Below are 27,682 nucleotides of genomic sequence, written 5' to 3' on the forward strand. Positions count from 1 at the left end.
CGCAGGGATCGTCATGGGTGGGACAAACAATTTGATGGACCATTGAAAGGACAGTTGACCTCAGGGAGGAATGTTCAGTCTTGGATGAGCAGAAAATCCCATCCGTAAAGTCTGCTGCACAGAAGGAAATTATTCAACCCATCCAGTCTGTACTGGCTCTTTGAAAGAGCTGTCCAATTTAGTCCCACAGCCTAATTTTTTCACCCATAACCCTGCAACTTAATTCTCACCAATTTACTCATTTCTTTGTGCCATGCCATCCTCCCCAACATCTGTCCGCTGTTGTCCAGCTGGATAGCACCCCTGTCCCCCAAGGTTCCATTGCTATCTTTCTAATCACAGCCAGAATGCCACCAAAACAAAACTCATATCAGCCAAACCTGCTCATCCAAATATTCCACCTCCCACTTCTGTTGAATGTGTTAAATACTTCCCATACCTTGGCAGCCATCTCTCTCAAAAAGTCAACAGCGCAAAACAAAGAGACGTCCTCTTTAAAAAAAAATTGTAGTTAGGAAAACATTCCTGCTCCTCTGAGTTAATTGATCCCTGCAGAGCTACATAAATAAACAACCTCAATCCTCCCTTTGAAACTGCCTGACCAGTCAATCAAATACTGTTTAAAAAGCAATGATCCGTGAAATTGAATACAAACAATAAAGTCGCCACAGTCCCAGATGACCATTGGCTGCTTTGCCCTTTAAGGGAGAGAACTGACAGGATGTTGATCTAACCTGAGGATAACACACCTCAGGCAAGGGGTAAGGTTGATAAGGCGGAGCCTTCATGAGTAACCTTAGCCGGCCCAGGGATTGAACCCGAGTTGTTGGACTCACTCTGCATCACAAACCAGCTGGCCACCAGCTGAGTTAAATCAGCTCCCGTAAAAACAATGCAGTTCAAAGCTTTTAGGCTTCCAGGCACACAAACAAACTTTAATCAATGAAATTGCCGATGAAAAAAAAACTTTAAAGGTTTCCACCAAATTAAGCGTAATACTTTTACCTTCATCTCACAGATCTTTGAACTTGACCATGCTGGGAGACAGTTTAAAGGGTTTAGGGCCATAGATATGAACACTTACTTTATTATCAGCATACGCTGCAGGAAAGGATGTCCCGAAGCGTGGTACATTGGCGAGACCATGCAGACACTGCGACAACGAATAAACGGGCATCGTGCGACTATCAACAGGCAGGACTGTTCCCTTCCAGTTGGGGAACACTTCAGCAGTCAAGGACATTCAGCCTTTGATCTCCGGGTCAGCATTCTACAAGGAGGCCTTCAGGAGACGCGACAACGCAAAATTGCTGAGCAAAAACTTATAGCTAAGTTCCGCACGCATGAATGCGGACTCAACCGGGATCTGGGATTCATGTCGCATTACATTCGGCCCCCACCAACAAGCCTGGACTTGCAGAGGCCTACCGACTGAACTGGCTTGGGACAATTCACACCTCTTTAACCTGGAGTTACCTCTCTCTCTGCATCTTTGATGATTTGATTGCCTGCAGGTGCTCGCATTCCGGGGCATCTCTGACTGTGTCTATATAAACATTTCTGGAACAAGCCTTTCCATTCACCTGAAGAAGGAGCCGTGCTCCGAAAGCTCGTGTTTGAAACAAACCTGTTGGACTTTAACCTGGTGTTGTAAGACTTCTTACTTTATTATCAGAGAACTGATCTGAACCGTGTCTGGGTGGGAACCTCATCAGGGCCGTCGGAAGACACATCGGGGTTGTCTGGGACACTCGCAATGGGTTTCAAGACCAATATGAAAACAGTTTTTGGCCCGTCGTCCAATTCACCGGGTCATCGGGATTTCCTCCGCTGGTGGGCAACCTCGGAGAATCACCACCATGATCTGGTTTTTCGGAGAATGTATTAACTTTATTGATGAAACATTGTAATTTACAAACCTGATATCTTGATAGTTACTTCTTGTGCTGTGTCCAAATGTTCACTCAGTATTCGACACTTGAATCTATTTGTTGATTCTCTTGTTATTACAATGTCACTCTGGACATTTATAAGACCTCTCGAGTCCTGTTGATATCTTGTTTCAGCCAGTGTTAAAACCTGTCCGTCCTCACTGATCCACTGCATCTCTGGTCGAGGGAACCATCCACTGGATTTACACACAAGCTGGATTCCATTCTGGTGATATCCCGTCATCTGAATCCAGGGCTTACATCCCAAACCTGGAATTAGTGAATAGATTCAGAAATAGCAATCATTAGGAACACTTTCTGCAGCCGATGAGAAATATTTATTTCATGTTATTGATTGACATTGAATCATAACCTGATCACACAACTTTAAAGATTATTAATTAAATTTAATGTCGAACTATGTCCTCATAAAACAGTAAATAATTAATGTAACTGCGAAAACAGTTTTTAAGAACAATTAATTCATTTATTTGAGATAGCAGAGGACACCTGATACCCATGGATTCCCAGCCAGAGGTGAATACCTTCAGGAGCAGAGGAAGGGAGCTAATCTGTGAGACAAAAAATATTTCTGCAGCAAACTCTCAATGAGCCCAATCCTAGTGGAACTGCCTTCAAATTCAGGATAAGCAGAGTTTCGTGATAGCTGAGGAGGCCCAATTTGCCACATGAATGTGTCTATATAACCTGGGCCAGAATATTATGGATAGGAGGGGATCCCTCCACCATCTAAAGAGTCAGTGGACAACACATCCTACCCACACTGCCTGGCAGCAGCCAATTAACACTCCAACAAGTGTTATTTGTAATCAGGCTAGACATCAGTTCCTTGTTCAGGAGTAAGACCCGTCTCAGAGAGTTTCCAGCCTATCTATTTTACTCGAGATGTTGCAGTGGATGGGATAGGGAATAAAGTGGTCTCCAGAGCCCAAGTCCAAGAAACCAGGATTGAAAATGTGGGGATCTCAGAGCAGGAAGGGGAAGTGAGGTCCAATGGTGTGGTCAGGGGATGGGGGGTTATTGGTGGGGGGGGGGGGGGGGAGGGAGCATTGTCGGGGATGGACATTCTGTAGTGATGGGGCAGGTGCTCAATGTTAACAGGGGAGTGTTCTTGAATTTGGCCCAACACCTCCACCCAATGCCTGAACCCCCTGGGCTTCACCCCCCACCCCTGAACTCCTCCCAGCAGCCTGAAAAACAGAGGTTGGGTGTGAGATGGCCTTTAAGATGGCCACAAAGCTGCCTAGTATTCAGGCTCTCAGCTGAAACAACATCTCCTGCCTCTTGCAGGGCAGTGCCCCTTTAAGCGGGCATTGCCACAGTTCGGGCATGTCATGTCGGCGTTGTGACACGGTGTACGTTGTCGCACATGCACAGTGCGGTCGGCAGATGTCTGCACCTGTGGAGTGAGGTTGTCGGCCGCTTCATTATCCCCGCATGTATGGGGCATCAGGAAAACCACGCGAGATGGCCGCTGTCTTCAATGCTGATGTGCTGCATCCGGGAGATGTCCTGCACACTCTGCCTCGTGAGAGGTAAGTTTCTCATTTTCAGCCGATTTGTATTGGGAATACCGATTTATTGCGTGCTCATGCACTGTACATGTTTCAATCGCGACTGGCAGGGTCATATGCTTGATATTTAAGAGCTGCTCTCTCAGAGGATCAGAGTGAACTCCAAACACGATTTGGTCTCTGATCATGGAGTCAGCAATATCACCAAAGTTGCAGGACAGCGCTATCAGGTGGAGGCTCGTTAAGAAGGCATAGAAAGATTTATCTTTACCTTGAAGACGTTGTTTCTTTGTTTAAATATGTCGCGCTTCAAGATTTCATTGGTGTCCACTTCACAGTGACTATCGAACTTGTCCAGGAAACTTTGTCTTGTCCTGGCCTTCAGTGAAGTTAAACGAGTTGAAGAGTTCGATGGCTTGATCACCCACTGTTGAGAGGAGAAGCGTGATCTTTCTTGCATCAGACGCACCCACGAGGTCTGAAGCTTTGATGTACAGCAGAAACTTTTGCTTGAATGTCCGAGCTGGTGAGGAGCCTGAATCTTCTTCATGGTGCCGGGATACATTTGCTGGTCATCACGGAACGGATTAAGGTAAACCACCTTAAATTAGTAGCCTCCTGGTATCATGTTGTGTTAGGTACACTGGTCTAACACAGGCTGCAACTGGATGCAGCTTAGATCAGAAAGATACTCCAGACCTTGAAGTTAGTTCAATCAGGTTTATTGAACTAATAGCACAGTTAGCACAGTTCTCTGTGAGTTCGACTCTCTGCTAACTTAAATGTGGTTACTCTGTCTGACTGAACCTGACTAGCTCTTAGCCACGTGGTGGAGGTGTGAGATTGTAACAACACCCTTGACTGACTTTCTAGATGTTCATTAGTGGAAAGAGGCGGTGTGTGATTGCCTCACGTCTTTTACAGTCAGATCCCACCCCTGAGTGTCCTGCCTGGTTATTGGTCATGTCCTGTGCTCTGTGTCCATTAGCTGCTTGTACATCATTATGTGTGTGTGTCTGCATGTCATGACACCGCGCATTCGTGCCAGTCGCAGCGTGCATGCGCAGACCTGCGGCGCTCATTTGACGCCGGTATCAGCAGCTGGAGTGACGTTGGTCGCTCCAGTGCTGTGCTGGCCTGGAAGGCTCAGGATCACTGCTCCTGGGAGCCTGTTGACCCCCATCATAACATGCGATGGCGTCAACACTTCGCCTCAAGGTCAGAGAATCCCTCTCATTGTGTTCAGGAAGGTAAACAGCTGGATGGCAACATAATACTGACTGGCAATCCAATACTGGTAGATTTTACACTCAGTCATTACCTTCATTGGGATGTCACACTGCCCATACTGAGAAAGGTTAACACGTTACAACGGAAGCTAAGAAATTGAGAGGATAAAGTTGTGAGGAATCTGTGTTTTAAAAGCTTTATTTTTTGAGGCAGATCCTAATTGAACGGGGAAACTAAAAACAGAAGCTGAACAGAGAAAGTGAAAAAGGAAAGTGAGAAAATAAGCTGATTCTCCCAGTTTCTAAGGAAATGAAAACTGAAAAGGAGATTGGAAATTAAAGTTTGTTTGTGAACTGAAACTGGTTGAAGCGATAGAAAGAGACACGGTCAGCAATCAGAGCTCAGCAATAGCAGCAGTTGATGAGTCCAGTGGTGCAGTACAGGTAAGCTGAAGAAAACAGAGGCAAGATCCAGAATCTGAGAGTAAATTACCAAAGCTGTTTCTGTTATTTGAAGATAACATTGGTGGATATGTACCATCCAGACAGGTTTGAGGGGTTTCTAAAGACATGTGCATTTGATAAGGTTCCCCATGGTAGGCTTATGCAGAAAATAAGGAGGCATGGGATAGTGGGAAATTTGGCCAGTTGGATAATGAACTGGCTAACCGTTAGAAGTCAGAGAGTGGTGGTGGATGGCAGATATTCAGCTTGGAGCCCAGTTACCAGCGACGTACCGCAGGGATCAGTTCTGGGTCCTCTGCTGTTTGTGATTTTCATCAATGACTTGGATGAGGGAGTTGAAGAGTGGGTCAGTAAATTTGCAGACGATACGGAGATTGGTGGAGTTGTGGATAGTGAGGAGGGATGTTGTCGGCTGCAAAGAGACATAGATAAGATGCAGAGCTGGGCTGAGATGTGGCAGATGGAGTTTAACCTGAAAAGTGTGAGCTTGTCCATTTTGGAAGGACAAAAATGAATGCGGAATACAGGGTTAATGGTAGGGTTCTTGGCAATGTGCAGGAGCAGAGAGATCGTGGGGTCTATGTTCATAGATCTTTGAAAGTTGCCACTCAAGTGGATAGAGCTGTGAAGAAGGCCTATGGTGTCTTAGCGCTCATTAGCACAGGGATTGAATTTAAGAGCCGTGAGGTGATGATGCAGCTGTACAAAACCTTGGTACGGCCACATTTGGAGTACTGTGTGCAGTTCTGGTCGCCTCATTTTAGGAAGGATGTGGAAGCTTTGAAAAAGGTGCAAAGGAGATTTACCAGGATGTTGCCTGGAATGGAGAGTCAATCTTACGAGGAAAGGTTGAGGGTGCTAGGCCTTTTCTCATTGGAACGGAGAAGGATGAGGGGCGACTTGATAGAGGTTTATAAGATGATCGGGAATAGATAGAGTCGGCAGTCAGAGACTTTTTCCCCGGGTGGAACAAACCATTACAAGGGGACATAAATTTAAGGTGAATAGTGGAAGATATAGAGGGGATGTCAGAGGTAGGTTCTTTACCCAGAGAGTAGTGGGGGCATGGAATGCACTGCCTGTGGAAGTAGTTGGTCGGAAACATTAGGGATCTTCAAGCGGCTATTGGATAGGTACGTGGATTACGGTAGAATGCTGGGGTGAAGATCAATTTGTTCTTAATCTAGGACAAAAGTTCGGCACAACATCGTGGGCCGAAGGGCCTGTTCTGTGCTGTATTTTCTATGTTCTATGTCTCATTTTTAGCGAAAATCATGCCCATGCAACTAGGGTTGTTTGTGTCCTGCTGAGGATCAGCCTGCATCATGGAAGAGGAACAGCTGAAATTCTTCAAAGAGAGAGTTTTGAAGGACTTTGTGACTGAGTTTGATGAGCTGTGTGGTAAGTTACCTGCTGCTCCAATTCATAATACCTTTCATAATTGTATCTGCCATTTAACATGTAACATAGTTTATAATCAACCCCAACTTGCCAGATTTTTCACGCAAACTGTTGATTCTGGGTGTTGGAGTATAGGTGGTTGTCAAATCAATTGTTGGTGTTTGCCTTATTTGACTCTTGTGCAGTAAAATTCTCCCTTTAACATCAGCCTTTTAGTAAATGACCATGATTTGAGAATTCTTCTCTTCAACAAAGAATAGTTACTTGCCTCTACTGAGAACATAAAGTAAGTTGACATAAAAAAAGCATCCGTGTTTTGGAATCACACCATGGCCTCTCCCTTCATGAACCCTGTAACCTATTCCAGTTTTACAGGCCTACGAGATCGCTGTGTTCCTCCAATTCTTACCTCTTAACATTCCATACTTAAAATGACTCCACCAGTTGCTGCTATCCCTTCAGCTGCCTGTGCTCCTCGGCTCTCGACACCTTGACCTTGCACTCCTCCTTCAAGATGCTCATTAGAACCTAACTCTTTCACACGTTTTTGGGCACCTGTCTCAAAATCTCAAGTAGTGCAATGTCAAAGTTTATTTGATAAAAGTTTATTTGATTACGCTTGTGTGAAGTGCGTTGGGATATTGTATTCTGTTAAAGGTATTACTGAGAGATGACAAACCTTGCCTCCTTAATTTGAATATTGTTTAATTTCTTTCTTTTTGATTATTTTGCTTTAACCAGAGGGTGTTGCAAATGTATGTCTCATAAAATGTACTATCACGCCATCAATTATTTACTTCAGGATTAATGTCATGACCTTGAGAATGTTATTCCCCTTTTCCCACATCCCTTTGGAGTGCAGTTACAACACATTAATGTGTATTGAGAATTCACTCCACTATTCAAGAAATGAAGCAGAGCAAAAAAAGGAACATACGAACAAGAAGGAGAGTAGGTCATTCATCCCTCTCAGCCTGCTCTTCCGTTTAACAATGGCTGATCTGATAGTAACCACAGATCTGCATCCAATCTGCCCCCAATAACCTCTCACCCCTTGTTTACCAAGAATTTATCCATCATGCCAGAAAACTATTCAAAGACTCTGCTTCCACTGTCTTTTCAGGAAAAGTTCCAAAGACTCGTGACTTTTTGAGGTGAGATCCTGGAAAATGTGAACCTTTTTCCAGGTCTTGGGAAAACCCTATGATTTTGGGTCGAGGGGCAGAATGGTGGGGTCAGCTTGAAGGGTCATACAGTCTAGTTCTGTTCCTGTTTTTTATGAACATGCACCAACTGCTAAAGAAACCAATTATTAAACTATCTGTAATTTAAACAGGAATTTAAACAGACAGAAACATGGGACATCTCCAAAATCATGGATATGTAATCAGATATTTACTAACCTATAACTTTCAGAGTGACTGCAGTTTCTCCAGAATTGGTTCTGTCATCAACAAAACATGTGTATTTCCCTCTGTCAAACATGGTTGTGTTCTTTATCCGAAGAATAATGGTTCCTTTGGTCAGTTCATGTTTCAACAGTTCAGTCCTTCCTCTGTAATCTCTGTGTTGATCAACAACGTCATCTTCTCCATTTCTGTACTCATGTACTGGTGAATCAAGACCTGATTTAAGCCACTGTACGTCCATGTTGCTGACAGATAAATCTGGTACAAGCTGACATTCCAGTAGAACATCTTTACCTGCAATGGCTACAACAGGTTCATCAGGTCCAAGAACAAGGAATTTACCTAGTGAACAGTAACAATTCAAGTAGTCCACAGGATATACAATACATTTAAGTTGGCTGATGTTGTCAAATATAAAACTCTGAAACAATATATAATTCCTCCAGAACTATTATATAAAAGAAATGAACTCAGCAAGTTACTGATTCTACTTTAAAAGTGCCAAATTGAAATAATTAATTTGGTAGATTTCTGGAGATTGTTTTAAATGATATATTTACATGTTAATATTCCATGTAATGTCCTGTGTTACAATCCCCACAGAGATTAGTAACTTTAAAAAGAAAGGAATCCACTTCTGGGAAGGAGGGGAGGGGCGACAGTAACAAAAGGATGGGGCGGGTCCAGCCAGATGGGTAGGGCCTGGGGTAATCTGGGGTGATGGTGATGGCGGACAGGAGGGCTGGGGAGGGGAAACGGTGTGAGACCCCAGTCAGAATGGTGACGTAGAATGTGAGGGGGTTAGGGGGACCGGTGAAGAGAGTAAGAGGTTTTCTGCACATGAAGAGTTTAAAAGCCGATGTAGTGATGCTGCAGGAGATCCATCTGAGGCTGAAGGACCAGATGAGGCTGAGGACGGGTTGAGTGAGCCAAATGTTTCATTTTGAGTTTGAAAGTGGGGCCCGCGGAATGGCATTTTGGTGGCAAGGGGGTGGGGTTCCAGATGGAGAAGATGGTGGCGGATCTGGGGGGCAGGTACATGATTGTAACGAGTGCTTTGGAGGGAATGTTGGTGGCTTTGTAAGACTATATGCCCCGAATTGGGATGATATGGGGTTTGTGAAGAAAACACTGTCTGAAATCTCGGATTTGGATGCCCATGAGTTGATTTTGAACCGGGGGGGGGGGGGGGATTGTAACATAGTGCCGGAGCGAAGGATGGACAGGTCCCAACCGCGCTCACTGACCCTGTCGTGGGGGCAAGGGCATTAGCCGGGCTTGAGGGGGTGGGAGATTGAGGGGGTGGGCTGACTCATGAAGATTTTTACACCCGAGGGATCGAGAGTATTCATTTTCTTCCCTGGTGTACAAGGTGTTTTCAAGGATTGACTTTTTTGTGGTGGGGAAGGCGCTGTTAGCTAGGGTTAAGGGGGCAGGTTGTTTCCACTGGCGGGTGACAGCAGAACTAGGGGGCATAGCCTCAAAATAAGGGGAAGTAGATTTAGGACTGAGTTTAGGAGGAACTTCTTCACCCAAAGTGTTGTGAATCTATGGAATTCCTTGCCCAGTGAAGCAGTTGAGGCTCCTTCATTACATGTTTTTAAGGTAACGATAGATAGTTTTTTGAAGAATAAAGGGATTAAGGGTTATGGTGTTCGGGCCGGAAAGTGGAGCTGAGTCCACAAAAGATCAGCCATGATCTAATTGAATGGCGGAGCAGGCTCGAGGGGCCAGATGGCCTACTCCTGCTCCTAGTTCTTATGTTCTTATGTTCTTAAGGCAGGGCCGGCCCAAGGTACCGGCAACTCGGGCAGTCGCCCGGGGCGCCATGTGCTAGGGGGCGCCAGAGACTCGGGTCCCGCGCATGCGCAGTTGGGCCGGTGCCAACCAGCGCATGCGCGGTGGCCGCCCTCCCCCAGGACGGCCCATCCGCCCCCCCTCCGACCTCCGTCCGCCGCCCCCCGTCGCCCCTCCGTCCGCCCCCCCCGGCCCCGCCCCCGGCCCCCCCTCGGCCTCGCCCCCCCTCGGCCTCGCCCCCCCCTCGGCCTCGGGCCCGCCCCCCCCCCTCGGCCCTGGGCTCGGCCCCCCCCCTTCGCCCCCCCCCTTCGGCCCCCCCCTCGCCTCAGCCCCCCCCTCCCCTCGGCCCCCCCCTCCTCGGCCCTCCCCCAACGGCCCCGCCCCCCCTCGGCCCCCCCGAAGGGAGCCGAAGTTCAGCTTGCCCGGGGCGCCAGCAACCCTAGGGCCGGCGCTGGGTTAAGGGGGCAGAGCACTCAGTAATTGTGATCGTTGCTCACGCTCCACATTGGATGGACATGGTACTGGAGAAGAGAGTGGCACAGAAGCAGGAGTGGAGCATGGATGTGGGGCTGTTCATAGTCCGGAGTTTCTGTGATAAGATAAGGAAGGTGATTAAGGAGTATGTGGGGTTCATTTTTACAGGGAAGGTCTCGCGGTCGATAATCTGGGTGGCCCTGAAGGCATGGTGAGGGAGGGAGGTGATCATGTTTAACACTGAGGTGGACAGGATGGAGAGGGAAGAACGGCAACAATTGATAGAAGAGATTTGGGAGGTGATGTGGATGATACATGCGGGACCTGGATCCATGGCTCCTGGCAAAGAGGAAGGAGTTGCAAGCGAGGTTTGACGTGCTGTCCACGGGAAAAGTGGTGCGTCAGTTGAGAAGGGCGAGGGGGCTGTCTATGAGTACGGGGAGAAAGTGGGTCGGATGTTAGCAGGTCAGCTCCATAGGAAAACGGTCGTGAGGGAGATAGTTTGTGTTCACAATAGGAAGGGGGAGTTGGTGGTGGCCCCAGAATGGATTAACACGATGTTTGAGGAGTTTTATGGGGATTTGTGTAAGTCGAAGCCACCAGAGGATGAGCAGGAGATGAGGGAGTTCCTAGAGGGTTAAAATGTCTGAGGTTGGGTGAAATTGAAAAGCCAGGGCTGCAGAGCAGGTGGGGGTAGAGGGAGTGAAGGTGGTAATTAGGAAGATGCAGCCGGGAAAGGCGGTTGGGCCGGATGGGTTCCCAGTGGAATTTTACAAGAAATTTAAGGACAAACCATTGCTGATGGAAATGTTTGAGGATGCGATGGTCAGGGGAGTCTTGGCAAAAACGATGGGCAGGCCCCCATCTCGTTGCTGCTGAAGGATAAGGACCTGGTGGACTGTGGGTCGTACAGGCCCATATCTCTGCTGAATGTGGACGGCAAGATATTGGTAACGGTGCTGGCGTTAAGGTTGGAGGTGCGCCTTCTGAGGGTGATTGGCGAGGATCAGTCAGATTTCGTTAATGGCAGACAGCTGTCATCGAATATGTGGCAACTGCTGAATGTGGTGCTTTCTCTGGCAGAGGGAAGGTAGTTGGAGGTGGAAGTAGCATTAGATGCGAAGAAGCGTTTGATCGGGTGGAGTGGAGCTATCAGATTATGGTGTTGGAGAAATTTGGGGTTGGGCTGATGTTTGTGGTATGGGTGCCATTGCTGGACACAGAGCCAATTGGCGAATTGATGGTAATTTTCATTGCACCGGGGAACAAGGCAGCAGTGCCCCATGTCCTCCTTCTGTTTACGTTGGCGGCTAAGCCCTTGGCCATCGCGCTGAGAAGCTCTGGGTTGGGGAAAAGAAGAGTGATGGGGGGGGGGGGGGGGGGGGGGGTGGGGGGGGGGGGAGTGGGAGGAGGTGCTGCTATTCCATGTGGCAGACTCTCACTTCAGTATCTGGGTGTGCAGGTGGCCTGGGACTGGGGAGGTCTCCGGAAATTGAATTTCTCTAGCTTGGTGCGGAGGGTAAGAATGATTTGTCGAGGTGGGATAGTCTTCCTCTGTCCCTGGCAGGCTGGGTCCAGGCGGTGAAGGTGAACATTCTACCGCAATTCTTGTTTTTGTTTCAGTCCCTGTTGGTCTTTTTGCCAAAGGCGTTTTTCAATGGAGTGGACAGGCTGATCTATTTGTTTGTCTGGGCAGGGAAGGTGGCCAGGATAAGGAAAGTGGTGCTGCAGAGGGGGTGGCAGTCGGGGGGAGGGAGGGGGAGGGGGGGAAGGGGGAGGAGGGGAGGGGCGGGGGGGTTAGGCGCCCTGAATCTGATGTACTATTATTGGGCAGTGAATGCAGAGAAGGTTCAGGGATGGATTAGGGAGGTGGGGGCTTTGTGGGTAAGGATGGAGGCGGGCTCAAGTCGGGGTTGTGGGCCCTGGCAAAGACGCCGCTCCCTTTACCTCCAGCGAAGTAATCGGTGAGTCCGGTGGTGATGGCCACGCTGAAGATTTGGAGGCAGTTTCAGCAGCATTTTAGGTTTGGAGCGGGATCAGGGGGGTGCCGATTAGGGGAAACCATGGATTTGAACCGGGGAGGATGGATGTGATGTTCCGGAAATAGGAGGAGAGGGGGATCAGGGAGATGAAGGATTTGTTTCTGGGTGGGCGGTTTGCCAGCTTGGAGGAGCTGAATGAGAAGTTTCGATTGGTGTGGGGGAGAATTTCCAGTACATGCAGGGACTTTGCAAGGAAGGTCTTCTTCCAGCTAGCCAATTTCTGATCCAAACTGCTAAATCACCCTGAATCCCATGCCTCCGTATTTTCTGCAATAGCCTACCGTGGGGAACCTTATCAAACGCTTTACTGAAATCCATATACACCACATCAACTGCTTTACCCTCATCCACCTGTTTGGTCGCCTTCCCAAAGAACTCAATAAGGTTTGTGAGGCACGACCTACCCTTCACAGAACTGTGTTGACTATCTCTAATCAAATTATTCCTTCCCAGATGATTATACATCCTATCTCTTATAAACCTTTTCAAGACTTTGCCCACAACAGAAGTAAGGCTCACTGGTCTATAGTTACCGGGGTTGTCTCTACTCCCCTTCTTGAACAATAAGACAACATTTGCTATCCTCCAGTCTTCTGGCACTATTCCTGTAGTCAAAGATGACTTAAAGATCAAAGCCAAAAGCTCAGCAATCTCTTCCCTAGCTTCCCAGAGAATCCTAGGATAAATCCCATCTGGCCCAGGTCACTTATCTATTTTCACTCTTTCCAGAATTGCTAATACCTCCTCCTTATGAACCTCAAGCCCTTCTAGTCTAGTAGCCTGTATCTCAGTATTCTCCTCGATAACATTGTCTTTTTCCTGTGTGAATACTGACGAAAAAGATTCATTCAGCACCTCTCCTATCTCCTCGGACTCCACGCACAACTTCCCACTACTGTCCTTGACTGGCCCTACTCTTACCCAAATCATTCTTTTCTTCCTGACATATCTATAGAAAGCTTTAGGGTTATCCTTGATCCTACCTGCCAAAGACTTCTAATGTCCCCTCCTGGCTCTTCTTAGCTCCCTCTTTAGGTCCTTCCTAGCTAACTTCTAACTCTCGAGCGCCCTAACTGAACCTTCACGTCTCATCTTTACATAAGCCTCCTTCTTCCTCTTGACAAGTGTTTCAACTACTTTAGTAAACCACGGTTCCCTCGCTCAACCACTTCTTCCCTGCCTGACAGGTACATACTTATCAAGGACACGCAGTAGCTGTTCCTTGAACATTCTCCACATTTCCATTGCGCCCATCCCCTGCAGTTTCCCTCCCCATCCGATGCATCCTAAGTCTTGCCTCATCGCATCATAATTGCCTTTCCCCCAGATATAACTCTTGCCCTGCGGTGTATACCTATCCCTTTCCACCACTAAAGTAAACATAAGCGAATTGTGATCACCAAAGTGCTCACCGACCTCCAAATCTAACACTTGTCCTGGTTCATTACCCAGTACCAAATCCAATATGGCCTTGCCTCTCATTGGCCTATCTACACACTGTGTCAGGAAACCCTCCTGCACACATTGGACAAAAACGGACCCATCTAAAGTACTCGAACTATCGCGTTTCCAGTCAATATTTGGAAAGTTAAAGTCCCCCATTAGTTCCTAGTCCCCCATTAGTTCCATTCCTCCCAGAATGCACCACCTCACACTTCTCCGCATTGAACTTCATCTGCCACTGATCTGTCCATTCCACCAACTGGTCTCTGTCCTTTTGAAGGACATCTATGCTCTTCGCCTCACAGTTTACAATGCTTCCAAGTTTCACAGCATCTGTAAACTTTGAAAATGTCACCTGCACACCAAGATCAAAATCATTAATATAAATCTGGAAAAGGGTCCCAATACCGACTCCTGGGGAAATTCAAACCTTCCTCCAACCTGAAAAATATCCACTGACGGTTACTCTCTGCTTCCTATTACTCAGCCAATTCTGTATCCACATTGATGCCCCTTTCTTCCATGGGCTATAACTTTTCTCACTAGTCAATTATCTCAGTTATATGGATGACATATATTCTATCAAATGAGGAAATCATTTTAATATCCTTTATTCTGGCATTCTTACCCAGTCAATGTTAAAGTTAACCATTAAAATCTCTCCAGAAAAAGTATATACATATTAATACACAGAAAGGCAATTCAGAGTTTTCACAGAATAATAATAGAATTCTGAAGTGGAATTCTCAAAGCTCCAATGGAACAATTCGAGAATATGATAAATATCACGGCAATTGAGTTTATAGAATCGCTGTAAATCAGTGTCTGAGACATCATCCCTTAACTGACAGAAACCATGCTGTTGTTGCAAAAGAATGAATCTTCCTAACATTGTAAGTAACACCATGGGAGGGTTACTGGTAATATAACTAAACAGCTTATAAAATTTCTTACCATGTACTGAATGCAGAATCACAAATAGTAACAGCACAATGTGGTGAACTGCTTTCATCTTGAGATCTGAGCAGAAGAGGATTTGCCTGAGAGGGAGAGAAGTGATAGTTGCATTACTTGTCACAGATCTCATGTTACATCGACAGTGCACTCACACCAATGTCAAACAGGCTGTGCAACAATTCTACCAAGTTTTTGTTGAGATATAAACTCCCGGGGCCTGAAGTTCCTGAACTGTGGTTACATCCTGTGAACATGTGTGTGTTGTGTTATTTTTTTACCACTGTGCTGTGTTGTGTCTCTGGAGACTTTAATAAAATACTATGATTGGCATCTGAAGAATGATCCTGAATTAAGACGAGTCAGGCTTTGATATTTGACCATAATTTAATCATGCAACCATTGAGTTATCATTGCTTCCCTCAAGATTTGGTTCACAATAGGAATTGCTCCTCTGATAAATGAATATCAGCGCACTTTCCCTGTAGAATATGATGTAGCCATGCTGATGGATAAATGCACAATATCTCAGGTAAGGCTGACTTGACTGGCAATGCTCCATTTGTTCTCCTTAACCACTAATGTGCTCTAATATTGGGGGAGGTCCCTGCGGTAACCCAATGTGATACTGCTGTCGGAGTGAAGGTCCATTGGGGAGCCTTTTTTCAATAAGTTTCAGTGTACGCAAATGAGCCACTCTGGAAGCCATTTTATCACAATGCGAGATCACGGAGCAATCCAGGTACAATCATTGGGAAACTGTGGGAACAGGATGACATCATCGATAATGGAGTTCAATTGAAGATTAAAATTGGCTCCTCCCAGTTTCAGATGGTGAACAATTCCTTCACCTGAAATGTCAGCACAGAAAGGTGGAGACCTGACACAACATCTCCACTTTCTGACTTGTATTGTCCAATTTTCACATGAAAACTGGGCAGAATTAAATGAGAGAAGACTAGCTTGCTGTTTCTGTCACTCTCCTTGTCTGTCTATCCACCCCCCTCCCCCACACTGTTTTCTTTATTTCACTCACATGTTATCTGTTGGTTTCTGTGGTTGGGAGGCTTCATTCCTGTGGTAAGTGCTGAGAGAACACGTAGACATTCCATATCCCCGTCTATGAAGTTTATTGATCAGGGGATGGTAACTGAGGGATTATGGTGCTGAACAGGCAACTCAAATGTAGCAAGTTAAAACATCATGATATTCAATAAATCTGATGAACGGGAGTGGGGGGCGGGGGGGGGGGGGGGGGGGGGGGCGGCTGTCATATGATGTGAGCATGGGAGTGGTAGCATTTTCATGAGCTCATCTTTTAATCCTTTATTTTACCCTGATGCACAATTAATATTTGCTTTATCTTGGGTTACACGGCTTGCGCTCCGTCTCTGGAGTACTGCTTTCCCTCCATATCCTTTGATCCCTTTAGCTGCAAATGCTTCCTAATCCGAACCCTAACCCTAAACCCTAACCCTAACTCCATTTTGAAGACAGACAATGTTTTGGCCTCAACTGCTTTCCGTGGTAGAGAATTCCACAGGCTCACCACTGTCTGGGTGAAGAATTTCACCTGATCTCTGCACTAAATGATTTACCCGTCATCCTCAGACTGACCTCTGGTTCTGGACTCCCACCATGATCTGGACAGGTTGGGCGAGTGGGCAAATCAATGGCAGATACAATATAATTTGGATAAGTGTGAGGTTATTCACTTTGGAAGCACAAACAGGAAGTCCCACCATCCCAGGAATCAGCCTGGTAAACCTTCACTGAACTCCTTCCAGAGCAAGAAAATCCTTCCTCATAAAAGAAGACCAAAACTGCACACAATAATCCAGGTGTGATCACATCAAGGCCCGATACAATGCAGCAAGACATCCCTGTTCCTGTACTCGAATCCTCTCACAATGAAGACCAACATACCACTTGCCTTCTTTATCACCTACTTCACCTGCATGTTTACTTTCAGTAATTGGTGCCGAAGGACATCTAGGTCTCCTTGCACATTCCCCTCTCTGAATCTATAGCCATTCAGATAATAATCTGCCTGGGCTCAGCCGAGACAGCAGGCTGGAAGTAAGGAGTCTATGTGTCCCGATCGTTGGAATCCTTGGAAAATTCTGAAGAGTGCTCACCATTTTGGATGCTGCTTTATCCTGATGTCTGCATTCTTCATGCACCACTGGCAGGGGGGTGGGAACCAGGATGTTAGCTTAGAAGGTGTAATAACTGAAGGATGTGTTGTTCCTCGTGTCTTAATAAAGCTCATAGTCTCAAAGGTGGACAAGATGCTTTATTGTGAATTCGGCTGTCTTCAGATCTTAACTTACGGCTACCTCAAATGCTGCCTGCCTGTGTCTGTGTCCTGCTACCAGTTCTGCCTTCCGTGAAGTGTGTCCTCACTTCCTGTCCCTGTGTATTTATAGCTCTCCCGTGCTCCCTCTAGTGCTTGCTCAGTTGTATTGCATCTACTCAGATCTACAATCACCACATCCTCCCTTTTTTCTCTACATATTTTCTGTACATCGTTAAAGAAAATTGTACAAAACAGTTAGATTACTTACGGTATATGTATCTATACAAGAGATTGTGCTATTGCATATTTTACAAAGCTAATTTATATTTATGAGTCCAATCTTAATAAAAACATTTATGAGTCCAAACTTGATGAATTTGTTCACTGAGTTTTTTCTTTTGTTGTTGTTGAAGTGTTGATATTGATATTGCAACTCTGTTGTGAATGTTGTCGGTGTTCTTGTTATTCATGTCCAGATGACTCTGTGTGGCGTCATCTTTGTCTTGGGTATTGCTGTCATCCAATGTGTCGACGATCTGCCATGGCACCATGGTGTTGGATTCATCTACCATGAGTAGATTCGTATGGAGCTTTGCGACCGTGCCGCTGATGCTGTGATCAGCATATCCGAATAACTCAGCCATGTCTGAGTAGTATTGTTCGAAAACCAGTGGTGCACACTGCTTTTTCCAGGGTTGTGAGAGTTATTTTCAACTGCTGATTTAAGTTCAGCCATTTTTCTGTGTTCTGAGGCAAGAAAATTTGGTTTTACAGCTTTAAGTATCTTGTTTTCAATTTTCGGGCATTTCCCTTTTAAGTGGGTGTGGTCCGGATCCTCAGACGTCATGACGCTCATGACGTCATGCGTAGGAATCGATTGCGCATGCGCACATCGGCCTTCCTTCACTGTGCGGTTTTGTGTCCACTGCCATTGCGCGGCGTGCGCATGCGCATAACGATCCGCGACCAAAACGTTTTGAGACTGCGCATGCACGGCTTGCGCATGCACATAACGACCAGCAACAAGAACTTTTTTAAACTGCCCATGCGCGGCTGGCGCATGCGCAGAACGATAAACGGGTGATTGTAACTGCGCATGCGCGGCTTCTATTTCCTGCGCATGCGCAGACGCAGATTTTAGTTCTGTCTGCCAGAGACTGTAAAATGTGCTCCAACGTCATTTTATCGCGGATTTCAGCGTTTTTTCTTTCTGAAAGTTGTAAGTTACCTTTTCCTTTCGATTTGTACTGGATTTCAGCGTTTTGGCTTTGTGAAAAATTCAAGTTGTTTCTTCTTTTTGATCTGTACTTTTCACTCGTGATTTCTTGACTGAACCCTTTCTGTTTTGATATTGATTGTTTGAGTTTTGCATCACTCAGTCTCTGTGCAGTTTGGCCTCTGAGCATACCGTGCTGTTCAAATTCCATACAGTACTCTTCAAATTTGTTTTGTATTATTTGTAAGTTGTTGCTGTCTTCATCGTTTGAGTATTTAAATCCATTATATACTTTCCTAGCTTCATGTCCTGCGATGAGCATTGCTATTTTAATTTTGTCTGAGGCTGCTTCTACATCATTAGCTATGATATAAAAATCGAACATTTGTTTAAATATTTTCCAGACATTTCTTACATTGCCTGTCATGTCCAGCTGAGGTGGGGTTCCAAGCCACCTCCTCGAATAAGTGATGTCTTCCCAAGTCGAATGTCCAGTAGGAGTTTTTCTTGCCATTTTGGTCTTTCTGTGTCTGCAGCTGAGTTGTCTTCTAGTAAGCGTCTGAAGTCACTCCTTGGTACCATGTGTTGTTCCTCGTGTCTTAATAAAGCTTGTAGTCTCAAAGGTGAAGAAGATGCTTTATTGTGAATTTGTTCTGTCTTCAGATCTTAACTTACGGCTACCTCAAATGCTGCCTGTCTGTGTCCTGCTACCAGTTCTGCCTTCCGTGAAGTGTGTCCTCACTTCCTGTCCCTGTGTATTTATAGCTCTCCCGTGCTCCCTCTAGTGCTTGTTCAGTTATATTGCATCTACTCAGATCTACAATCACCACAAAGGGGAAACAGAGAACCAAAATAAGAGAAGAACATCACCCTCCGACAGGTGACAAGTGTGAGAAGAGAGGTGGTCAATGCAGTATTGAGGGTGTTGTACCTAAATGCGCGCAGTATACGGAACAAGGTAAATGAGCTTGTTGCTCACATTGAAATTGGCCGGTATGATGTTGTGGGCATCACAGAGATGTGGCTACAAGGGGATCAGGGCTGGGATCTAAATATACAAGGATATGTGTCCTATCGAAAGGACAGGCAGATGGGCAAAGGAGGCGGGGTTGCATTTTTAGTAAGGAATGAAGTTAAATCGATAGCAAGGACCGACATAGGATCAGAAGATATGCAATCTCTGTGAGTAGATTTGAGGAATCGCAAAAAAGACCCTGATGGGAGTTATGTACAGGCCCCCTAGCAGTACTCAGGATATACGGCAGAAAATAAATTAGGAGATATAAAAGGCATGTAAAAAAGGCAATATTACAATAATCATGGGGGACTTCAATATGCAGGTGGACTGGGAAAATCAGGTTGGTAGTGGATCCTAAGAAAAGGAATTTGTGGAATATCTAAGAGCTCGGTTTTTGGAGCAGCTTGTGACAGTGCCTATTAAGGAACAGGCAATTCTGGGTTTATAGAATAGAACAGTACAGCACAGAACAGGCCCTTCGGCCCTCGATGTTGTGCCGAGCAATGATCACCCTACTTAAACCCACGTAACCCGTATACCCGTAACCCAACAATCCCCCCCCCCCCCCATTAACCTTACACTACGGACAATTTATCATTGCCAATCCACCTAACCTGCACATCTTTGGACTGTGGGAGGAAACCGGAGCACCCGGAGGAAACCCACGCACACACGGGGAGGACGTGCAGACTTTGGTGATGTGTAATGAGGCATCAGGTTTGGTGATGTGTAATGAGGCAGACTTGATTAGAGAACTTAAGGAGAAGGAACCCTTAGGGAGCAGTGGCCACAATAGGATACAATTTGCCCTGCAGTTTGAGAGGGAGAGGGAGAAGCTGCAATCAGATGGAACGGTATTACAATTAAATAAGGGTAACTACACAGACATGGTAATTCTATGATAATTTTAAGATAATGAGGGAGGAGCTGGACAGAGTTTATTGGAAAAGGAGCCTAAGGCAAGACAGTGGAACAGCAATGGCAGGGTTTTTGGGGGTTATTCGGGAAGCACAGTACAAATTCACCCAAGGAGGAGGAAACATGCTAAGGACAGGACAAGGCATCCATGGGTGACGAGGGAAGTTAAAGACAGCATAAAAGCAAAAGAAAAAGCATACAAAATGGCGAGGATTAGTTGGAAGCCAGAGGATTGGGAAACGTTTAAAACCGAGCAGAGGACAACTAAAAAAGCAATAAGGGGGAGAATATGAAATATGAGTGCAAACTAGCTAATAATATAAAGGAAGGTAGGAAGAGTTTTTTTCAATATTTAAAAGGTAAAAGAGATTTTAAAAAATAGACATTGGACCATTGGGCAATGTGGCTGGAGAAGTAATAATAGAAAACAAAGAAATAGCAGACGAACTGAATAGTTACTTTGCATCAGTCTTCATGGTGGAAGACACCAGTGGGATGCCAGAGCTCCAGGGTCTTCAGAGGACAGAGGTGAGTGCAGTGACCATCACAAATAAGAAAGCTCTGGGGAAACTGAAAGGTCTGAAGGTGGATAAATCAACTGGACCAGATGGACTACACCCCAGTGTTCTAAAAGAGATAGCTGAGGAGATTCTTGAATCATAGAATCATAGAATTTACAGTGCAGAAGGAGGCCATTCGGCCCATCGAGTCTGCATTGGCTCCTGGAAAGAGCAATTGGTGGTGATCTTTCAGGAATCACTGGGGGCAGGAAGGGTCCTAGAGGACTGGAAAGTGGCTAATGTAACACAGCTGTTTAAGAAGGGAGGGCGGCAGAAGACAGGAAATTATAGGCCGGTTAGTCTGACTTCAGTCATTGGTAAGATTTTAAAGTCCATTATTGAAGATGAAATCGCAGAGTACTTTGAAGTGCATGACAAAATAGGACTGAGTCAGCACGGCTTCGTTAAGGGGAGGTCATGCCTGACAAATCTGTTAGAGTTCTCTGAGGAAGTAACAAGGAAGTTGGACAAAGGAGGACCAGTGGAAGTGATTTATTTAGATTTCCAGAAGTCCTTTGACAAGGTGCCGCATAGGAAACTGTGAAATAAGTTAAGAGCTCATGGTGTTGAGGGTAAGATCCTGGCATGGATAGAGGATTGGCTGACTGGCAGAAGGCAGAGAGTGGGGATAAAGGGGTCTTTTTCAGGATGGCACCCGGTGACTGGTGGTGTGCCTCAGGAATCGGTGCTGGGATCACAACTTTTCACAATATACATTAATGATCTGGAAGAAGGAACTGAAGGCACTGTTGCTAAGTTTGTAGATGATACAAAGATCTGTAGAGGGGAAGGTAGTATTGAGGAAGCAAGGGGGCTACAGAAGGATTTGGACAAGCTAGGAGAGTGGGCAAAGAAGTGGCAGATAGAATACAATGTGGAAAAGTGTGAGGTTATGCACTTTGGATGGAGGCATAGACTATTTTCTAAATAGGGAGATGCTTTGGAAATCAGAAGCACAAAGGGACTTGGGAATCCTTGTTCATGATTCTCTTAAGGTTAATGTGCAGGTTCAGTCAGCAGTTGGGAAGGTAAATGCAATGTTTGCATTCATGTTGAGAAGGCTGGTATACAAGACCAGGGATGTACTTTTGAGGCTATATAATGCTCTGGTCAGACCCCATTTAGAGTATTGTGAACAGTTTTGGGTCCCATATCTAAGGAAGGATTGCTGGCCTTGGAAAGGGTCCAGAGGAGGTTCACAAGAATGATCCCTGGAATGAAGAGCTTGTTGTATGAGGAACAGTTGTGGACTCTGGGTCTGTACTCGTCGGAGTTTAGAAGGATGAGGGGGGATCTTAAGGAAACTTACAGGATACTTCATGCCCTGGACAGAGTGGACGTAGAGAGGATGTTTCCACTTGTAGGAAAAACTAGAACCAGAGGGCACAATCTCAGACTAAAGGGACGATCCTTCAAAACAGAGATGAGGAGGCATTTCTTCAGCCAGAGGATGGTGAATCTGTGGAACTCTTTACCGCAGAAGGCTGTGGAGGCCAAATCACGGAGTATCTTTAAGACAGAGAGAAGTAGGTTCTTGAATAATTTGGGGAGGAGAATGGGGATGAGGAAAATATCAGCCATGATCGAATGGCGGAGCAGACACTATGGGCCGAGTGGCCTAATTCTGCTTCTGTGTCTTATGGTCTTATTCCTCAACCTGACAACTGCCGCATTCCTCAGTTGTTATCCTGGACTTCACTCCCTGATAATCATGTTGTTGTCTGTTAATGTTGCATTTTATCTGCTTGCAGGGAAGTAAATATTTTGGGTGCGATGTCCTGCACGGCTGGTGATCCTGATTTAAGAAGGTTATATCATGTTAAGCTGACTATTAGATTTGAGATTTGTGCACAGTTTCTTTATCCTAATATCTCCTTGGGGTGAGGATGAGCAGAGCCGGAGCGGGGGGAGGGGTGGAGGATGTGGTTGTTTAGCTTAGTTCGGTCATCACTTTGTTTGAGGAAGGCCTCCCCATGATCAGAGCTATTTTATTTTCTTGGTTTCCCTTTTTTCTTCTTCAGGCCCAGGCTGACTTTGTATTTTCCTGTGTGGAGTGGGATTTGTCGGAATCCTCTTCAGGGAGGAGTCAGTCATTTTTCCTGGTACAGGTCTCCCTCTTCAACTATTCTAATTGCTGTCAGAGGTGATGAGAGTGAGATCTGTCTGTCTTTATCTGGTGGTAGGTAGCGTCTTATTTTTGTTTAGCACCTTTCCTTTTTCAGGCCCAAGCAGAGGGTGTGTTATCCTGTTGAGCACTGGGACTTGTGTGGCTCCCATTCAGGAATGAGTCAGTTGTTTCTCCTGACATGGGTCTCCATCTTTGATGGTGGTAATCCTTGGGGCACAGTTCTCCTGATTGTTATTTGGTGGTGGTACAGGGTTAGGCCCGGCTCTGTGATCATTATCTTGTTGCTCATTTAATGGACGTATTGTCCTTGGATGGATATATTCTTCCTTCTTTCTTTAATTCATTTGCAGGATGTGGGCATCGCTGGTTATTGTCCATCCGTAGTTGCCCTTCAGAAGGTGATGGTGAGCTGTCTTCTTGAACCACTGCAATCCCTGAGGTGTAGGTACACCCACAGTGCTGTTCGGGAGAGACTTCCAGGATTTTGATTCAGCAACAATGAAGGAGGGGCGATATATTTCCCAAGTCCAGGTGGTGAGTGACTTGGAGAGGAACCTCCACAATGTTTTGGCCTCAACTATTTTCTGTGGTATAGAATTCCACAGATTCACGCTCTCTGGGTGAAGTGGTTTCTCCTCACCTCAGTCCTGAAAGGTCCACCCCTTATCCTCAAACTATGGCGTCTAGTTCTGGACTCCGCCACCATCGAGAACATTTTTTCTGAATCTACCCTGTATGTTTTTTTTTGTTCATAAATTCAGAGGACCCAGTTATTTTTTTTCCGATTATGGGGCAATTTAGTGTGGCCAATCCAACTAGCCTGCACATCTTTGGGTTGTGGGAGTGAAACCTACGCAGACACGGGGAGAATGAGCAAACGCCACTCAGATAGTGACCCGGGGCCAGGATCGAACCCTGGTCCTCAGCGCTGATGCAGCTGTGCCACCGTGCCGCCCCGAGAATCTACCCTGTATAATCCTGTTAGAAGTTTGTGTGAGATCCCCTCTCACTCTTCTAAACACCAATAAATATAATCCTAACGGATTTAGTCTCTCCTCATATGACAGTCCCGCCACCCCAGGAATCTGCCTGGTAAACCTTCACTGCACTCTCTCCAAGGCAAGAACATCCTTCCTCAGGTAAGGACACTAAAACCGCACACAATACTTCAGGTGTGGCCTCACCAATGCCATATATGATTCAGTGATGGTAATGCCATTGAATGTCAATGGGCAATGGTTAGATCCTCTCTTGTTGGAGATGGTCATTGTCTGGTACTTGGATGGCACGAATGTAACTTGCCATTTGTCAGCCCAAGCCTGAACATTGTCCAGGTCTTGCTGCATTTGGACATGGGCTGCTTCATTATCGGTGGCATTGTGAATGGTTCTGAACATTGTGCAGTCATCCGCAAATATCCCCACTTCTGATCTTCTGATGGGAGGTCATCGACGATGCAGCTGAAGGTGGATGGGCCTGAGGAACTCCTGCAGTGATGTCCTAGAGCTAAGATGATTGACCTCCAACCACTACAACCATCTTCCTCTGTGCCAGGTATGACTCCAACCAGCGGAGAGTTTTCACCCTGATTCCCATTGACTCCAGTTTAGGTCGGGCTCCTTGATGCCATATTCAGTCAAATGCTGCCTTGATGTTAAGGGTAATCACTCTCACCTCAGGCATTCAGCTCTTTTGTCCATGTTTGTACCAATGCTGTAATGAGGTCAGGAGCTGAGTGACCCTGGCAGAACCCAAACTGAGCATCCGTGAGCAGGGTCTATGGGAGACTCTGGATTGAGATTTGAGGCTTGGTGGTCCCCTCATTATCTTTGTGGCCACCTGAAATGGCATCCAGCAGAGGACGCTGGGAAAAGTGTCCAGGTTCAGAGACAGACAGGCTGCAGCCCTCAAATAAACAAAAGGCTGCAGCAGAGACTTTGCAAACAACACAGGAAAAAGGACACGTCCCGCCATCAAGGTAGCCAGTCTTGATTGGACCCAATCGATCAGGGTGATTGAGCCCTGATCGATTGATTGGAAGTTTGCCTGGGATCACCCAAAAGTGCACGAAATTCCCGGGATAAAAGGTGCTGCACAATCCCTCATTTGCTCTCTCGACAGCGACCAACAATGGTGACCCTTCACTGGCCGAAGAAGAGGAAGACCATCCACGCCATCGACGGAAGGACCAGAGCCAAGGACAATGACAACAGACTATCAACACTGCCAGACCATGGACTCTAGATATTGGCCATATCTGCCCGGTCACTTGAAAGTTAAGTTAAGGTCTTGCAAGTAATAGCTTTGTAGTTTAACTTATGTGTGTGTGATTGAAACAACCTTAACCTTGTGTGCACGCCAATAAATTATATTATTGTACAAAACAACTTGTGGTCATTTGTCCATCGTGTATGGGTTAAGGACACCCTGTGGTTTAGGAGTAACAACATCTTGTAGTTATATCCTGGCTGCCTGTTCTGGCCTGGGTGTGGAGAAGACTTTCCTTTCTTTTATTTTTCCATGGGAGACCTTGGGCTGAGGATTCAGGCTGGTGGTACCTGGTCCTCTCTTTGTCATTTTTTCATCTTATAGTTACGGGGGAGGGGCTGTCTGTCTTGGCCAGGGTCTGGGGAAGGGTTTAAACTGTAATTTAAAAGTTAGTCGATTTGCCCTTAACACTGGGATTCTCCGGTTGTTGTTTTCCTATTCTGTCATTTTGGTTTTAAAGCTATGGTATGATATAGGTCTGTAATGTATCCTGTTCAGGTACAGACAAGTCATGTATCCGTGGCAGGAAATTGTTGGGGATTTTGCCCATGATTTATTCGGTCTTATTTGTCCCAATTATGTAATGACTTGTTTTGTGCTGTTTCTGTCGTACATTGATCCCAAGAGCTATCTTTCTCCTTACGCTGTTTTGTGACGCTTTTTATAAAAAAATTGAAAATAAACATGAAAAAAATCATCGAACCATGGAAACGTTCAGCCCTGTGCCTGTGTCAGCCAAAAAGGAAACTAGCTGCTACCTGATGCATAGCTGTACAGATTTCAGCACATCAGATACAGATCCAAGCACGTTTTAAATGAGTTGAGATGTCACAGCGTTCCAATGAGGAGGGATTTATGGAATGTGATCTTCAAAAGTACCTGGTGCTGGACCATTTGTTCACTTCATTAACACATTCGTGTTCACACTGACTCCTGTGATCCACAATGAATTTAAACACAAACATCTTAATGACCGTCACATGACTCTGTTCCTCCTTTTTATTTCCGTCTCTCTTTCTGGTCGCTGTGTTTGACTCTGACGGTTTCAGCTTTGAAATCTCCTCTGGCTCCCATTCCCTTATCCTGATAGGAGCCAGTTCCACTCTCTCTTCAGGATTACAAACATTTTAGAAAGTTTCTCACTTCTCCCTGGACAATCTCCAGCCGCTCCCAGTTCAATTCCTTCCATTTGATCGGCACCTTTCAGCCTGAATAAAAAACACCCAATCCCACAGGAAATAAACCCTCCCCAAAATAAAGAAGATTTGGGACTCACCTCTGACTTTCCCACAACCATGTCCAAGATTTTCTACCTTTTTCCAACAGATCTGTGAAGAGTAATAATGTTCCCAACAACAGCTCGTCCCTCCCTGAAAACTTTTATTTTCGGTTTTCACTGACTTCCTGAATTGAGAAACATTTTCTCGTTCCACACCTGGAGGCTCTCGGAGCCTCTTTTCATTAAAATATATACCCCTCCTTCCTCTGCCCTTTCCCCTCCTCAAACCCCTTGCCTCTTACTTGTCCTATTCACCCCTCCTCACCCCATTCACCCCCTCCTCACCCCATTCACCCCCTCCTCACCCCATTCACCCCCTCCTCACCCACTATCTCACTCCCGAACCCCCTCCTCATTCTCCCCTCCTCATTCTCCTCTCCTCATTCTCCCTCCCCTCCTCATTCTCCCTCCCTCTCCTCATTCTCCCTCCCTCCCCTCATTCTCCCTCCCCTCATTCTCCCTCCCCACATTCTCCCTCCTCATTCTCCCTCCCCCTCCTCATTCTCCCTCCCCCTCCTCATTCTCCCTCCCCCTCCTCATTCTCCCCTCCCCTCCTCATTCTCCCTCCCCTCCTCATTCTCCCTCCCCTCCTCATTCTCCCTCCCCTCCTCATTCTCCCTCCCCCTCCTCATTCCCCTCTTCTCATTCTCCCTCCCCCTTTTCTCATTCTCCCTCCCCCTCCCCATTCTCCCTCCCCCTCCTCATTCTCCCTCCCCCTCCTCATTCTCCCTCCCCTCCTCATTCTCCCTCCCACTCCTCATTCTCCCTCCCCCTCCTCATTCTCCCTCCCCCTCCTCATTCTCCCTCCCCTCCTCATTCTCCCTCCCCTCCTCATTCTCCCTCCCCTCCTCATTCTCCCTCCCCTCCTCATTCTCCCTCCCCTCCTCATTCTCCCTCCCCCTCCTCATTCCCCTCTTCTCATTCTCCCTCCCCCTTTCTCATTCTCCCTCCCCCTCCCCATTCTCCCTCCCCCCTCCTCATTCTCCCTCCCCTCCTCATTCTCCCTCCCCCTCCTCATTCTCCCTCCCCCTCCTCATTCTCCCTCCCCCTCCTCATTCTCCCTCCCCCTCCTCATTCTCCCTCCCCTCCTCATTCTCCCTCCCCTCCTCATCTCCCTCCCCTCCTCATCTCCTCCCCCCCTCATTCCCCTCTTCTCATCTCCCTCCCCCTTTTCTCATTCTCCCTCCCCCTCCCCATTCTCCCTCCCCCTCCTCATTCTCCCTCCCCCTCCTCATTCTCCCTCCCCCTCCTCATTCTCCCTCCCCCTCCTCATTCCCCTCCCCCTCCTCATTCTCCCTCCCCCTCCTCATTCTCCC

General features: G+C 46.4%; 1 protein-coding gene across 2 annotated transcripts; it reads right to left on the reverse strand.

Moving 5' to 3' along the window:
• Positions 1 to 1,868: 1,868 nt before the first annotated feature.
• On the reverse strand, positions 1,869 to 26,540 carry LOC119976633 (butyrophilin subfamily 3 member A2-like). 2 transcript variants are annotated; one of them, XM_038817269.1, is made up of 4 exons: positions 26,364 to 26,540; positions 14,681 to 14,766; positions 7,965 to 8,273; positions 1,869 to 2,201 (listed from the first exon to the last, which is right to left on the reverse strand). In XM_038817269.1, exons 2-4 carry the CDS (start codon positions 14,736 to 14,738, stop codon positions 1,912 to 1,914), a joined length of 657 nt encoding a protein of 218 aa, XP_038673197.1. In that variant the 5' UTR covers positions 14,739 to 14,766; positions 26,364 to 26,540; the 3' UTR covers positions 1,869 to 1,911. The 2 variants fall into 2 exon arrangements, with proteins under 2 accessions (XP_038673197.1, XP_038673196.1); XM_038817268.1 differs by having other exon boundaries at positions 7,965 to 8,312.
• Positions 26,541 to 27,682: the final 1,142 nt, after the last annotated feature.

Source organism: Scyliorhinus canicula, chromosome 13, assembly GCF_902713615.1.
Source record: "Scyliorhinus canicula chromosome 13, sScyCan1.1, whole genome shotgun sequence".
Lineage (NCBI taxonomy): Eukaryota > Metazoa > Chordata > Chondrichthyes > Carcharhiniformes > Scyliorhinidae > Scyliorhinus > Scyliorhinus canicula.

Bases quoted from the DNA above. Each gene is read 5' to 3' on its own strand.
- LOC119976633 (XM_038817268.1), bottom strand. From the start codon at position 14,738: ATGAAAGCAGTTCACCACATTGTGCTGTTACTATTTGTGATTCTGCAT. The intron at 8,313-14,680 runs GTAAGAAATTTT...ACTGTTCACTAG, and splicing joins GATTCTGCATTCAGTACATG to GTAAATTCCTTGTTCTTGGA. The intron at 2,202-7,964 runs GTTAGTAAATAT...CACTAATTCCAG, and splicing joins AGTCACTCTGAAAGTTATAG to GTTTGGGATGTAAGCCCTGG.